The 17526-nt window shown below is 31.0% G+C and overlaps 1 protein-coding gene across 1 annotated transcript in view; it reads right to left on the bottom strand.

Moving 5' to 3' along the window:
- The window catches only part of LOC111635636, a 176402-nt gene that overhangs the window by 11907 nt on the left and 146969 nt on the right, over window positions 1-17526 (bottom strand). Inside the window, exons 38-45 of the mRNA XM_023380657.1 lie at window positions 13970-13991; window positions 13738-13868; window positions 11080-11112; window positions 8944-8997; window positions 6907-7170; window positions 6342-6815; window positions 6094-6261; window positions 458-490 (exon numbers count right to left, since the gene is read on the bottom strand). Coding sequence (XP_023236425.1) covers window positions 458-490; window positions 6094-6261; window positions 6342-6815; window positions 6907-7170; window positions 8944-8997; window positions 11080-11112; window positions 13738-13868; window positions 13970-13991 — 1179 coding nt within the window. The remainder of the gene's footprint in view (window positions 1-457; window positions 491-6093; window positions 6262-6341; window positions 6816-6906; window positions 7171-8943; window positions 8998-11079; window positions 11113-13737; window positions 13869-13969; window positions 13992-17526) is intronic.

Below are 17526 nucleotides of genomic sequence, written 5' to 3'. Positions count from 1 at the left end.
ATTAATGTAATTTGTATTATTATAGAATAAATTCTAGTAATGCAAAATATAATTAATAAGTCAGAAATATTAAATTATGAATAAAAGTCAATCTTGAAGCAAACTTTCTTTTAATAAGTAGAGTAAATTTCATTCATATTTTTTAGTTTATAAAATATTTAATATATAATTAATGAAAGAAATTAAAAGTTACCAAAATAATTTGTATTATTTAAAGAAATATTGATTTATTCATATTAATCAGTTCTTATAAATCATTATAATTTTACAATATATATACAGGAAACCTATTATCTCACTCTGTTACTAAAGTAATTTGATATAGTAAAAAATTTTATATGACATAAATGATTTTCTTTTAAATACAAAATCATCAATGACAATCTGTTTTTAGATATTAAATTAACTTTTAGAAAAAATATAAATCAATTTTAAAAATAAATAAATGTTTACTTACTTGGACCAACAGATCTTCTTTTTATTATTTGACCTGTATAAGTGAAAAATAATTACATAAGAAAAAAATATAATGAACATCCTTTTTGATTGTAATATTATTTATATATTTAAATTTATTTATATCGCTCACTAGTTGCAAAATTCTGGATCTCTGAAATTCTTGGAAATTGTATTCCCATCTTCACCCCTATAATTCTTGTTGTTATCAACTATTTTATCATGCTGGGTGAAAGTGTGACAATCATTTCCATCAGGTTCACATCCCTGACAGAAACAAATAGGTTATAATTGAGAGGAAAATAAAATAATTGTCATCTAGCATACATACACAATCTGATATATGTGATGAAGATGTGATGAGATCAAAGTTGATGGCAATTTTTCTTGCAAATGGAGAGGAAATTCAAATTTAATTTGGAAGCAGGTGAATCTCCAATTGGATCATGGAAATGTCTGATTAAGGAATAACCCTTTAAAGCCCAGTTTCTCAAAGACACAACAGAGAAAAAAGGAGGAAAAGTGAAAAAAGAGAAAGAGGAGAGAAGAACACAAGAAGAAACAGTAGGGCCATAACCTCCATCAGGTATATAGATGTGCCTCAGTAACTTTTTCACTTAGTGTAGATTATAACACCTGAGCATGAATAACCAAGATGGTGGAAGTGGAGAACACAGTTGTAAAACATACTCTTACTCAGTTATGAGATCAAACACTGTTCAAACAGGACCATGTCCAGTCAAAATACCTGTCATCCACTGTCTTTGAGTCAACAAGAATTCAAACCTTCATAGATGTGGAAGGGTGACTTTTGTTTAAAGAAAATATTGTTTATTGACTGGAGAGAGAGATTTTTACAATACATGTCATTTACTTTGAGGTTGTCTGTTTAATCCACAGGGAATGAGTTATCTTTTGTCCTGGACTTGCAACAAATGTCAGGCAAAGTCAAGTCTAGTAATTGTATGGACCACTGTAATGGTCAATGTCATTCAATCCATTTACCATTAAAGTGCCTGTTTAAATAATTTTCAATTTGTATATAGTAAGGCCTTGATAAGTCTAACTAAATCCATATCCTTTGCCTTACATGAAAATCAACATCCTTTTCTGATTTATTTATTTTTAGACAGGTATAATAATTGAATTATAATATCTTTTACTATTTGATCATGGTTAATGCATATTCAAGAAGTCACTTTATTAATGAGATAAAGCATTTTTTGAAATAATTTACATCTCATCTTCAGATCCCCAATCATATAGCAAATATAGGTAATTTATTTTATATCATTTAGTAAAGCTTTTTTAAAGTCAAAAATATATAATCATATTGAATACATAAATTTATAATTACAATAGAAATTTACACTTTATTTAGTTAAAACATATTATATTGATCTTATTATATTTTTTAAAACTTATTTGTATTTAAAAATACATAACTAAAAAATATATTGCATGTGTGTGAATCTGAAGATGAAACCTGAATCATGTAAAAAAGTTTTATTGCATTAATAAAATGACTCTTTAAATGTTTATTAGCATTTTGGTCTTGTGCTGCTGTAAATGAAGTTGGTTCTACTGAAGAACATTAACATTAACAGAATTCTGGAGTTCTAGAGTTATACAGGTGTAAGGAACCAAGTCCGAGCATTATTTTTATTTACTTTTATTTTGCTTTTTATTATATTTTTGTTTGGGGCTTATGTTTTGTTAGGATGAAGGTTTCCTCACCATTCACCTTAGAAACTTAAAAATAGAAGAGAAACCAACTCACTGAGAGAAAAGTGCCATAGAAAAAACTCGCGCACACTTGTGCTCCCAAGCGGAAAAAAGTAGGTCCGCACCGAGAAAAGGGGGGAGACCCCACAAGCACACCTTAGGGACTTGCTAAACCTTAAAGAATAAAAAAACATCCCGAAAATTGTCAAAAAGAATAATGTAAAAGGTTAGCGAATATTGTCGAAAAATAGGCTGCCAGACAAACAGAAAAAGTTTACTGTTAGCAAATAAGTATGTAAATGAGGAGAGTGATCACATTTAGAATTGTGACGTCACCTCACAGTATAAAGACTGAACCTCAAGTGAAGATGGACGAGGTGAGCTTCTGATAGCAACGAGCTTGGTGAGCTTCGTAGCAGTGAACGAGAGAGGTGTCCGATAGGATCAAATAGTTCCAAGACGATTTTGAAGTTATTCGATTTGTGGATTGACGAATAGAAAAAGTCTTGAGAGTTGAGGAAATAGGTTCCTAGTATATTGAGGTGATGATTAGGACCTTTAATTCATAAGAATTATTGTACTTTGATTTTGTTGAATTCCAAAGGGGGATAGAATTAAATTAGAAAATAGATTGATTTGAGTTTTGTCGGGTTGATTCTTATTGACCTTCATTGAATAAATTGTTATTTGATTTTACTAAATATTGTATATAATTATTATTAGAATTATTTATTAAATATTTGATTTGTTATTGACAAACTTGGTCATTATTTAATTTGGTGCACGCTTAAAGTCCAGGCCTGGCACACTAACGCGAATCCGCATAAAGTACTCGTTAGGGAACGGCTATTTCCGGCACACAGTCGTGTCAATAATCGTTGGAAAAGTCGGAAAATAATATAGTACTTTACAACTGGCGCCTGAACAGGGACTCTAAGGTTAATATTGGACTTGGTTGCTTTCTTTCATAGACTTTGAATTTAGCTTTAGAGGAGTAACATCTTGTAAGGACAAAAATGGATGATAGTGCACCAGTAACCCGAGCCGAATATAACCAGTTACAGCAGCAGTTGTCAGTGCTGTTGCAACAAGTGTCAACTTTGACGAATGCAGTGACTCATCTGACCTCATGTGTCACGTCTGGAACTGTTGAGCCTACAACACTGAACGTTAATAGTGCTGTATGGCCCGAAACTTCTACTCCAAGGCAGGATGTGCCTACAACCTCTAATGCCTCGATGGTCTGGCTTCAGACTGCACCACCGCCGCCGCCAGCCATCCAATTTAACGGTAGGTTAGCATTAACTGCTAACGATTTCTTGCAGGACCTCGAACAGCATTTCCTGGTAAACCAAATACCGAACACTAGATGGGTGGATACTGCCGCTAGTTGTCTTTGTGGTAGCCCAGCGATGTAGTGGAAGAATGAAGGACGCCACCGAATCGGCAACAGTTGGCCGTTATTTAAACGAGCGTTTCTGGATCTGTACGCTCCTTTAGCTGACTAAGTAGCTGTCGCTAAAGAACTTTTTAGTTGCCAATACACTGGAACCAATGGTGTCGAGCAGTTTATATGGACCACGGTACAGCTATACCACACGTGGAAACCTTTAGCTCATGACGAAGAAATATTCAATGTGTAGTTGCCCAGATGCCTCTGCCGTTACGTGAGTATCTGGAGAATCGCCATTCTTATTTGTTAAACGAGCTAGTATGCACTGCAAAAGAGTACGAATTCAGAAGAAATGAACAAAGTTCTTCTGACAGTGCAAATCCAATTAAGGACTGTCGAAAAATAAATAAATAGATGGAGCCGAAAAGTTTTGCACTGGCAAAGTCACCCATGACATGCTACTCATGTGGTGAGGTGGGACATTTTTTGAGGGCTTGTCCCAAAGGGAAAAAACAACCTGATCAGACGAGTGTCAAGAGTCCCGAACGAAAAGTAACCTGGCAAAAGAAGGGTAACGGAAAAAGAAAACTGTTAAACTAGACGGGAGACAGCGAGAGGAGGATCCTGTCTCCAGTATGGATCCAAATGCCTCCACCATAGGACTAATAGTTAGTGAAGCCTCCAAGTTGCCTGAGGTAAACGTTTTTATTATTGGAGTACTAACCTTAGCCCGGATTGATATGGGTTCTGACTTTACTTTAATTAATGATTCCGTGTGGAGGAAAATTTTTTTGCAGAATAGAAATATTTGGTTACAAGCTGGACCGAATTTTAACTTAGCCATTGAAGGAGGAAAAGGAACCTCCATTGGAAAATTTCTGGCAAAGATCCAGATTGGAAATGTTACCCATCATCAGGAATGCGTTGTAGTGAAAGGACTTATTATGCAATGCTTACTAGGGCGTGATTTCGCCAAGAATCATGGATTGAAAATAGATTTCCAAAATTCGACAGTTTCCTTAGAAGTACCTCAACCAAGTGAGCAAAATTCATCTAAGTGGGATGAACTCCAAACCACTTTGAGTGGTGAAAGGTTAGTAACTTTGAAAAACGTATTATTACAATACCTGCAACTGTTTACAGATAAGCCGGGGCTAACTAATACGATAGAACATGAAATCGTCACTGACAAGGCGACACCAGTATGTGGACGTCCTTATAAATACTCTGACGTGAAGTTAAAGGAAATGAACCGCCAGATAGTGGAAATGTTAAAGGATGGTATCATCCAACCATCAAATTCTCTGTGGGCCTCACCAGTCGTCATGGTTAAGAAGAAAACGGGCGATTGGAGATTATGTATTGACTATCGAAAGCTAAATCAGGTAACAGTGACTGATAAATATCCTTTACCAATTATTTCAGAGTTACTGACTTTGCTTAAGAAAGCGAACTTTATAACTACGTTGGACTTATTATCTGGTTACTGGCAAGTGCCGTTAAAAGAACAAGACAGACTGAAGACTAGTTTTATTACGAACAGTGGCTTGTATGAATTCCCGGTCATACCGTTTGGTCTGAAAAATGCGCCAGCGACATTCCAAAGACTAATGGACAAAGTCCTAAAGGAAGAAAAAGGAAAGTATTGTCAAGTTTATTTAGGCAATATTATAATATATTCATTTACTTTTACAGAACACATAGAACATTTGACCAATGTGTTTGAAAGATTAGCAGCTGCAGGATTAACCATTAAATTGGCTAAGAGTCATTTTTGTCACCCAGATATTCATCACCTGGGATTCAAAGTTAGCAATAAAGGCATTGCGACAGAAAATGAAAAAGTAAGGGCTGTTTGAGAGTTTCCAACGCCCAGAAATACGAAGGATCTTAGCACCTTTTTGGGAATGTGCAGCTGGTACTGTAGATTCATACCTAACTATGCAACCATCGCCGAACCATTGTATCAGTTACGGCGGAAAAGAAAACGATGGGAGTGGACGGAAGAATGCCATCAAGCTTTTGAAAAGCTAAAAAGTAAGTTAATAACTGCACCTATTTTGCAGCTTCCTAGGCCAGGTATGCCTTATATGTTATACACAGATGCTAGCACTGTAGGACTGGGAGCAGTGCTTTGCCAGGAGAAAGTCATTGCATATGCTAGCTGTATGTTAAACTCGGCCAAAAGAAACTATACGGCCACGGAGCTTGAATGTCTAGCCGTTGTATGGGCTATAGAGAAGTTCAAAGTTTACCTAGACGGAACATAATTTACCGTCATAACGGACCATTCTGCATTACAATAGCTCCATAGTTCTACATCCCTCTCAGATAGGTTAATGAGATGGGCTTTGAGATTACAGGAATTTAGTTTCCAAATACAACATAGAAGTACAGTACTTTACACAGCAAATGTTCCAAAAATATATATACTCATATAAATAGAATATTGAATACTTTTAAATAAATTAAAAGAAATTGCATAAAATCTATTTAGTATACTTATATAAATTTCTTACCATCTGTAGTGCACTTCACATCACCTCTTGTTAGTGTTTCATGCAAAGGATTTCCATATTTGTCAACACACCAAGACAAATCTTCTTGATGTTGTGTGATAGCAAAACCTCCTTCAGGAGAACATATAGGTAATGTAACAGTCATTTTGGATGACTTTATATGTGGAACTGAAATAATAACATTTTTATTTAAATGAATTAAACTGAATATAAACTATTATCTTTAACGAATTGAAAATCTAATTTACTTATTGGCTCAACACATTGATTTCCACATTCAGTTGTGCAACATTTATAATTTCCAGAGCAGTCATCATCTTGAAGACACTCATCTTGTGCAAATAAACAGGCTAATGTCATACGATGTGAAGGTTGAGATGAAACTGGACAACTACCTACTTTTGGTTCAACATCGTGTTTAGCCAAATACGGATCAACACATCCCATTCCACATTTACTTAGGCAACATTTTTTATTTCTTGGACAATCAGAATCATAGAAACATCTATCTCTACATATCTGACTCATACTTCGAAGAACTGAAAGCAAAGATGGAGAAGAACAAAATCCAGGTTTCACAACGGGAAGTCCAAATGAATGGAAGAAACGTAAATGATCTTGCAAAAGATTTGATAACATTTTTGGACCCATTTGACTAGACATACGAATTGTGAGGCCATCTTTACGAGGAGAGACAACAATGGTAACATGAGATGAAGACACTGCAAACAAAAATAAAAACATAAAAACAATTGTAATGAATAAAAAATAAAATGATTATTTTTGTTTAGAATATTATTTTTAAATATTTACTTTGCAAATCTTCATCTTCTTGTTCAGGATATGTTTCTTCACCTTCTGGAATATGATTTTCATTTTCAATTATAAAGCTCTCTAAACTTCTTCCCATCATTGATATTGGTGGTGGTGGTGGGGGCGGATATGCAGGTGGAGGAGAAAATTGAGAATATTCAGACGATGGTAAAAGATGATCAATATGATCAGGAGGAATATGATGATTTGCCCATGCATTACTATTCAATACTTCTTGCATTTCAGTGAAACAAGCACTTAATCCTATAAAAAAATTATTCAAATATTACTTGATAATATTTGTAGTCCAAATATTGTAAATTAATAAAATAAGCTTTCTTTTAATCAGAAAAAATGAAAATGTATTTGTAAAAGTAATTTTTAAGAGTTTACATAGTATTATTTTTTCAATATTGTAATGATGTTTTCTAATATTTTAATTAAAATTAATCTCATAAATAAATTATTTCAATTTTTCATATACAATTAAAACTGCAATATAGAGTAATTAATTTATTAATTAAAATTTAATTTTAAACTAATACAAAGATTACAAACATTTTCATAAAATAAAACTTGTCAATATTAAAATTTGCTTTTATTGAGATTATATATATATATATATATATTTGTCTGAGGATATACAAAAGTATGAGAGAAGACTATAACTTAATGGTATAGCAGAGAAAAATGCAAATTTTGTTTGAACAAAAACTCACAAACGAAAAGACATATTGATATGAAAGTTTGTATATAATATCAGTGGTCAGTGTAGATGTCTTGTATACTTTTTCAAGGTTATAGGTCAACTTTCAAGGTGAAAAATTTATCAAGGTCAAAGATCAGATTTTCACTGTAATTAATTGTCAACCTAATTAATACAGCAGGACTGAGATGTAGACGACCAGCATATTGAGAAGTTATTACTGCAGGTTTCTGGTGAGATCCTTACCAACAATGACCTTCAAGAACTAGCAGAACAAGGAATTCACGTAGAACTGGAAAATAGTGATTCTGAAAATGAAGAACCCAAAGAATTTATCTACAGATTTCCTTAGTAAAAGTTTGGTAATGATAACTGAAATTGTTGATCAAATTGTAGCAAACGATCCAGATTTTGAAAGGAGTGCAAAGCAAAATGAGGCATTTTGGATGCAATCTTCTGCTTCTGACATTTGCTTAAAGAAAGAAAAAAAGCAACAAATGAAACTACATGACTTTATTGCAAAAAACAAGAATTTCAGAAAAGTCAGACTTTCATCACAAAAAATGAACTTTAGATTTCTGTCTGCATATGTTTGTGTGTTATTTAACATATATTATTATGCAAATTAATATAAAAATAACTTAAAATTATAGTAAAATTTGTTCATTTTTGGCTGTGTTCCACTTTTCATATTTACTCTATGTTAAAATTACCTTGTTTAATGCTGTTTTGTTTAGCACTTTGTTGTCTAGGAACATATCCCCTGCGTTAAGCAGGGTCTTACTNTTATGTTATAAATAGGAAATATGTTTAAAATTTATATACTGGATAACTGTAATTAAAGTATCCCTATTAAATGCTGTCTACAGTCCAAATGTAACCAAATCTGTTATGGTGACATTTCAAGACATGATAGAATTTCTTTAAAAAATAATTAGTACCAAAACTCACTACTATGGTACAGTGGCGTAGCAAACATAACTGGTGCCCGGGGCACAAAACTTTATTGGTGTCCCCTCCCCTTTCCAAAAACACATATAATATATAGAATTTACTCGTAATAAGAATATAATACAAATAATAATAGAATGTAGTACCTACCTTAAAATATCCATAAATCTTGTTTGTCTTGGAGACCATTTGGCACCCCTCTGCGAATGGCACCCGGGGCATGATAGACCCCCTTGCCCTCCTCGCTATGTTAGTACTATGGCACTTTTATTTGTATAAGAAACTCATGCTATGACTTTGGCAATGCAGGAAATACTGCTCAATGTGGCCTATTCTAAGAGCTGTAAAACTTGAAGACAATGAACAGTATGTTCAATGACCATACATGACCCTCTGTGATGCTTCTCTCATGCAGTGTAGTATTGTCTTTAACACTACAAATATACAACATGTTCTCAAAAAACCATACTTTTTAAGTTTCTCATGACTAAAAATCACAGAAATTAAGATCCAGAGAACAAGGTGGCCAGTTGGTAGGAAATGCACAGCTAACCACCCTGTTATCAATGAAATGTTGTTTCAGAAGCTTCTTAGTTATAATTGTTGTCACATTGTTTTGTAGCATTATCTAGTATTGATTGCCATTCTGAGGAAATAGGTATGAAATCTTTGTTATTAATACAATTGCTAGTAAGGGTCGTGCAAATATCTCAAAAGCTTCAAGGGTCCTTAACCTAACTATTGAATTCATGTTTTAAAATTCTAGCCTCTGACCATTGAGGAGATACTCCCGGCTCTGAGGCAAACTGTGCCAGCACTGTACTAAGCTTATTTTTGTGATCATCATACTGGTGTTCTTTGCGCCTTTGTGTCAACGATCTATTTGTTGATCCTATATATATCAAATCTGCTGTGAAACAGTGGTATAAAATATACTCCAAGGGTTTTGTTGGCTTCTATTTTATCTTTAGCATTTAAGAGTAGCTTGAATACAGTTGGAATGCATTTAAATGTGAGAACAGCATTTAAGTATTTGGCAATGAACCTGTATGTTTGAATTAAACTAGGGTTGAAGTCAACAACTATGAACTTCTGATTTTGCATTTGTGTTTTGACATATGCATTTCTGAAGTTTTTAAGTTAGTCTTCTATAATGTCTGCTAACCTTTGAATAAGTTTATGACTATACCCATGTGCTACTGCTATTGTTATTGGTGTTTTATGTTTTAGCTCCTGAATGATATCTTTGATGTTAGAGCAGTATGTATAAGCTCTTTGTATTAATGCTCTAAAAGCTGCCATTTTGTAAACATATAGATCATTAGAAGTTGAAAAGAAGAGGTGCAGATTGGGCTTATGGCATACCTTGGTTACAATGTGACCCATTTTTGAACTGAATGTGGAGATCCAAAACAGCCACATTGTAACCAAGATATACCAGAAGCCTAATCTTTTGTTTGAGTGCTAGTGCTAGGAAAGTTGACATTTGCTTGCCAGTGTTTTTCTGTTTTGATTAAAAAAGATTATTTATCTATTGCTGAAGAAATATGGAATATCATATAATTTTTTTCTTTACTATTAATATAGAAAAAAAAAGAAGATATTAGAGGCAAAAGCTTATTGACTATTTTTAAAAAAACACTTAGAAAAATTTTCTGTTTTTTTCTATTTCAAAAGAATCTCATGATAAAATTAAAAATGAATAAAGAATGAAATAGTAAAAAAAATGTGAAAAAACAGTATACATAAATTTTCTGGCTTTCTAGTCATTAAGTCTTGATGAGGAGTATCATTTCCATCACTGCTCTGATCTATAGTTTAAGTATTTTTCTGAAATGACTTATTCAAACAGCAAATTTTATCTACACCAAGGGTCAGCAAGTGAAAATAAAAATGGAAACAAAAAAAATCTAGCCAAGGAAAAATGCAAAACAATGTTTTGAGTGTAATAGTGATAAAGAAAAATAAAAAAGATTCACATTAGACAGGCAAATGAAAAATTTTAATAATACAGATGAAAAGTTGAGAAATTAAAAAGACATCAGATGTAAAAAAATCACAAATCAGTAAAAATTGTTTATACTGTAATAAATTGTAATTGTAATTTTTAAAATTTTATTGTAAAAAACTGTAAAAAGTGTGAAGTAAATATTATAAATGAAATTTAAATTAAAAACTGAATTTTACAGAAAATTTTTTGAAAAATTTACAATTTCTAAATTGTTAAAGAAGTGAAAGTCATTAATTATAAAAATTAATTTAATTTTATAGAGAGTGAAGCGAGACAAAGTACTATCCAGAATGAATTTCTCACTAAATATACAACTTGTAAAAATCATGCAAAAATAAAAAATGTTTTCATTTTTATTTCTACATGTTATTTATTTATTTTCTTTTTATTTTTAAATTCAGAAAAATGGCTGACTTTATTGAATTGACAACAGAAAAAAAATAACTTGTTTCAGTAAAAGAAAAAACGAATTTAATAAAATTATAATTAGTAATTTATTACTTACATGGTATATCATCATTAAATTCTCTTCCAGATCCTATATATAAAAAATAATATGGAGTTTATAAATAAATCATTGACAGAATTTTATGATTTTTAATACATTGGTTAAAATTAAAATTAAATTTGTTTTAAAACTAGGTCAATTATGTAAGAATTGGTTTTTCAATAATGCTTAAATGCAATAAGTAAAAATGCAATTTTGTTAAATAAATAAATCAAATTATATCTCTAAATTAGTCTGTTTTATTATGTTATAAATAGGAAATATGTTTAAAATTTATATACTGGATAACTGTAATTAAAGTATCCCTATTAAATGCTGTCTACAGTCCAAATGTAACCAAATCTGTTATGGTGACATTTCAAGACATGATAGAATTTCTTTAAAAAATAATTAGTACCAAAACTCACTACTATGGTACAGTGGCGTAGCAAACATAACTGGTGCCCGGGGCACAAAACTTTATTGGTGTCCCCTCCCCTTTCCAAAAACACATATAATATATAGAATTTACTCGTAATAAGAATATAATACAAATAATAATAGAATGTAGTACCTACCTTAAAATATCCATAAATCTTGTTTGTCTTGGAGACCATTTGGCACCCCTCTGCGAATGGCACCCGGGGCATGATAGACCCCCTTGCCCTCCTCGCTATGTTAGTACTATGGCACTTTTATTTGTATAAGAAACTCATGCTATGACTTTGGCAATGCAGGAAATACTGCTCAATGTGGCCTATTCTAAGAGCTGTAAAACTTGAAGACAATGAACAGTATGTTCAATGACCATACATGACCCTCTGTGATGCTTCTCTCATGCAGTGTAGTATTGTCTTTAACACTACAAATATACAACATGTTCTCAAAAAACCATACTTTTTAAGTTTCTCATGACTAAAAATCACAGAAATTAAGATCCAGAGAACAAGGTGGCCAGTTGGTAGGAAATGCACAGCTAATCACCCTGTTATCAATGAAATGTTGTTTCAGAAGCTGTTATATGCAATATGCAGGGAGCTCCATTTTGTATGAAAATGGTTGACTCAAGGCATTGTTACTATTGCAATTGAAGTATGATAAAACTGTTGTGCATCTCTCAGCATCTTTGGACCATCACAGAACATGTTACAGGTCCACTGGAACTAGCTTCTTCAAAGAAGAATGGTCAAAAGATAAATGTAGCTGTAAATCCACGTAAGACTAACTTTAGGTGAGTGCAGTGGAATCTGCTAGAAAACATGAGCGTTTTCCATGGCTCAAATGCAATACTTAAAGTTTTCAGAGTTCCACTTAAGTGAAATTGTGCATTGTCACTCCACAGGATCTTCCATGACCGCTACATATCCACTTCATTACATACACCATATTCTGGTAAGGAAGGTCAATGCAAAGATCAGGCAGATTTCCCCATCATCAACAAGCAATTGCTGGTTTGGCTAATCTTAGATAGATAATGCATCAAATTTCTCAATACCTTCCACACTGTCATAGGATATACTCAACTGCTGTGACACTGCATATGCTTACTGGTACCTGCGATATTATTCATTGGCTTTTCAATGACAGCCATGGGACCATCAACAACTTTTGAAGCAATAGATATGTACTATCTATTGCTTCAAAATAGATAGTACATATTCTATATAGATAGATAGATAATAGATAGTACTATATAGATAGTACAGTTTCCACAGATAGATATGTCTGTGGAAACTGGAATCTGGTTCAACTGAGTTGAACTCCATTCCAGTTTCCACAGACTGAATTCTCCTGAGGACAGGGAGTCAATGGTCCTCAGTGCAAATTCTTAAATGGTGAAATTCCTGAAGTGCAGTCTTAGCATTACCATTATTTTCATAAAACAACTTCACAAGAAATGCATATTCTGGCAAAGTGATAGCCATTGTAGCTTAAAAAAATAATAATAATCAACAGTTGTTGTCACTTTTATATCTAGAATTCAGCTGAAAGATGTATGCTTGTTCAAATAAATCTTCTTTTTCATTGCTTACAGTGCCAAAAGTGTCACACTGGTAAATTATAGTATGGTACTAATTTTGTTTTTATAGGAATATCTTTGCATGTCATGAAATATTACCATACCAGATTTAATTGCATTTGGACTGCTAAATATCTCTAGACAGCATTGAATAAAGGCACTTTAATTACAATCACCCAATATATTAGAATAATAAAGAAATGATGATTACAATTACTATATAATACTTCACACAGTTATAATTTATTTAATAATTTGCTTGATATCCATTTTAATCATACTTTTTCAAAGTTATTATTTAAACCCAATCTTCATTTATATTTCTACTTATAACGACAATTTAAAACTTATGTAGAACCTCAAATACTTATTTTAAAATATATTAAGAATAATTAATAAATGCTACCAAAAGAATATAATTTTCAGTTTCTGAAACTGATTATCTTATTGCATACTAATCAACACCATTTCAAAAAATTTTTCTCATTGATTGTTTTAGCTTTTATAACATCATCAAATGTTTGTATACTATAATAGTGTCATTATTAAAAATACTTTTTTAATTATATTATTATACTATTAAAAACGTTTTTTTAACATGTTAATTGTTCCATAAAAGTGATCAATAAGTTTATAATATTAAAAAATATACTAACGTTGTGTGCAGTAAGGAACACCTCTTACACTTGTTCCAGGAAGTTGTTGACCATATTCATTTACACACCAACAGATTCCCACATCTTCCATGCATTGTAATGGTTCCCATTCTCCAGTTTTTTTGTTACATCTATAAATTTATAAAGATAAATAACTAAATTTCAAATATTTAAGTGTATACAAATAACATGTAAACTAAAAAAATTAAAACTCACACAAAAAATCAGCTACTTAGTTTTTACATGAACATAATCTTTATCATATAAACAGTTATTTTTAATTAAGTTAAGAATTCCATTAATAGACATCATAAATGTCTCCCTATAGTTTAGATTATTAAAAATTACATGTAAAAATAATCAATTAGTATCTACCAGCAAACTGTAGTATCTTACCAACAAAATGTTTAATATACAGATGAATGTTTTTAATTACCTTCAGTAATCATCATTAGCAGATTACAGATTAAATTCAAGCAAAACATTTCAAATTTAAACAAATATTCAATAAATTATGCTTACATATCCATAACATGTGCATTCTTAAACAGTTTAAATAATCTAATGTTGCAAAATTTAACTAAAGCAATATATAAATTTCTATATAAAATTGATAATATCAGTAATTGTAAAAAGTGATTTATTTGACTCCTCTAATATATGACTTCTGTTCAGTTCAGAAAAATTCATTCTGAAGATGAGGGATTTAGCTCAAAAATAATTTTAAACTATTTTAATATTTTTCTAAGCAATGTGGACAGTGTAGAAAGTAAATGTTTAGTTTTCATGTTTATATATATTTAATCTGAAGTTTAAATGCTTCTAAATTATTTCTTCCTTAAAGATTTAATGACACATATTGAAATAAAATTTAATGTACAGTAAGACCTTGCTTAACGCCACCTCGCTTAACGCTGATTTGATATAATGTGATCTGCTTGAAGCCTGAAAAAAGCTCAAAATTTACAGCAATTTAAATTATCGCGGCATTTCATTGATTCATATATATACAATTATTTGTGAACACAAACCAATCAGCAAAAGGTGGCAAAAAGGTGTACTTTCTTTAAATCTATGTTTGTTTGGTGCAATTTTGGAAAAAATATAACATCATGGATGCCATAGGAAATATCAACTTCGCATGTCAAGAATTAACTGATAAATGCACGAACGAAGCATGGAAGAAGTTATGGCTAAAGGTATCCAAGAATTCTCAACGAGAAGAGCCTATCACTGTATTAATAAATGAATTAAAATAAATATATATTTTAATTATTTCTTTTTTGAATTTTAAATGTTATTAAAAATAATATTATACTTAATACTTAATATATAAAAATAATATTATACTTAATCCCAAGTACTGATTCTATATACAGTACTTGATATATAGAAACAGTACTTGGGATGTTTTTCTTAATTTTTTTAAAACAGACATATTTAATAGACATTTCCAAAACAAATAAAATTTATAATTCTACTAACAAATAACTAATTATAAATTAAATTTTAATATAAAAATTTGTTTGTTTTTGAAATGTCTATCAAATATGTTTGTTTTAAAAAAATTAAGAAAAGCATCTCAAGTACTGATTCTATAAACAGTAATACCAAAAATACATATAATTTATAATTATAGTACTTATTTTATAGATCCCATAACAATTAAGAGTACATTTGTAAAGTTGAATGAATTAAATGAGAATGACATCATTATTATTTCTTTTGCCAGACATTGCAACTGATTCATTTACAACAAAATGCCTATTTCTAAAATTTGTAAATGTTGTTAGTGTATTCTTATTCAAAATATTTTTCTTAAATTGCTCACTTATTTCTATCATTTCACCTTTTAATCCACAATTGACACCTTTGAGCAGATTTAGAAACATCAATATCACCATGCACCATTTTCTTTACAATGTAAACCAATTCTTTCCTTCATGAATTTTGTTACAGTTCTTTTTGAAATATCAACTACAATAAAGCATGCACAGTGAATAGAATTAGTACTTTATAACAGACTTGTTAGTAATTTGTTTAACTCATTCAGCTTTATCAATGTTCTCTATGTTTATAAGTAATTATGCATGCATCATATAATTCACACTACATATTTTAAGTTAGTTCTAATGAAATAAAATGAAATATTGAAGTTGTTAGAATTAATTAATTTAGTACTAAATTTATATATAAGCTTATATATTTTTCCTAAAATGTCTCAGTAATCTATAAGTATAATATCATTTTCTTCAAACATATCCTCTCTCTCTCTCTCTCTCTCTCTGGTACTCAGTTGCATACATCCTTTGTTTGGCATGTATTCACACAAGAAACTGAAAAGAATCTAAACTACATATGATAGATCTTAGATGGACCTTTCTTGTCTGCAATAAATAGATTACTTGATCATTTTTGTTCAATCCAAGTGAACTTTTTGCCTAAATTGAAAAAATACAGTAGAGTGTTGATTATTTGAATCAATTGGGGACTGAGGTTGTTCAGAAAATCGATTTTTCGGATAACTGATTACATATGAAAAAATACATTATTAATATAATATATTAATAATGTATTTTTTCAATAATAGTATATTAATATACACCATATTTAAATTTTTCTCCGTTGCATGTCACTTCGCGTTGAATTTTTATCAATGTTAAGCCTAACAAAAATTTTTATAATAATAATCGTAACTATTGTATCGTTAAAAATTTCTTTATTCTGTACAAACAAAATAAATATTGAAAAATATAAAAACAAAAGAAATTATACTTTAGAAGTTAATCTAGTATCAAAAACATTTGATTCAGCACAACACAGTCTGACTGAAATGCTTTCAGTTAACCAATGTTTTGGTTGATCGGCATTCAAATAATCGACGTTCTACTGCATATAGTAAAGGATGGCCTCATTTTATGCCAGTGATATTTCAGGAGGAGGCAGCAAAAACAAAATTGGTGCAAAATAAATCCATTTTATTATGGAATAAATAGAGATGTGTTCCAGGCATCCATGAATGAATATACAGTAGAGCATCAACTATCTGACTCAATTGGTAACTGGGGTTGGTCGGATAACCGAAAAGTATGAAAAAATACATTATTAGTATAGTATATCGCTATTAACCTACTTCACGTTGAATTTTCATTGATGTTAAGCCTAACAAAACTTTTTTAAAAATAATAATCGTCGCTATTGTATCATTAAAAATTATTTTTAAATTATTTTATTGCTCACAAAACAAACAACCACTCAGAATTAGAAAATTAAGCCTCGTTTAAATACTGGCCTCCCTTTCATGGTTGAGCCAGTGTTGCCAGCTAAAACATGCAAAAATTTAACAAAAATAATATTAAAGTAGCCAAGACATAGTCAAATATTGTAGCGCCACATCACTAGCAAACATTTGAATTTGTCAACTAGAATGTGGTCGGTTAACCAATGTGACGGTTGATAGGGGGGTCGGATAATCGATGCTCTACTGTTTTGTACTGTGTATATATTTTTCAATAACAGATTTAATACTGAATCTTTTACAAACACAAAATAATATCATCAACATCATTGAGAAAGTGCACAAAACTAAACTAATTTTAACTTATATCATTGACATCACTATGCCAAACACACAATGTACAAAATAGCTGTACAGAAAAACTAAGTAAATATACTGAACTCTCAAGAAATAAAACACCTATAGAAAATGAATAAAGTCCACAGGAATTATCCCTCATTTGTTACCTAAAAGCTTGAATACAATACACATTCACTCAAATTTATATAGAT

This window comes from Centruroides sculpturatus, unplaced genomic scaffold, assembly GCF_000671375.1.
Source record: "Centruroides sculpturatus isolate CEXI.00-Female unplaced genomic scaffold, Cexi_2.0 scaffold37, whole genome shotgun sequence".
NCBI lineage: Eukaryota > Metazoa > Arthropoda > Arachnida > Scorpiones > Buthidae > Centruroides > Centruroides sculpturatus.
The sequence above is the reverse complement of the archived record's forward strand: the minus strand, read 5'-3'. Positions and strand labels throughout refer to the sequence as shown.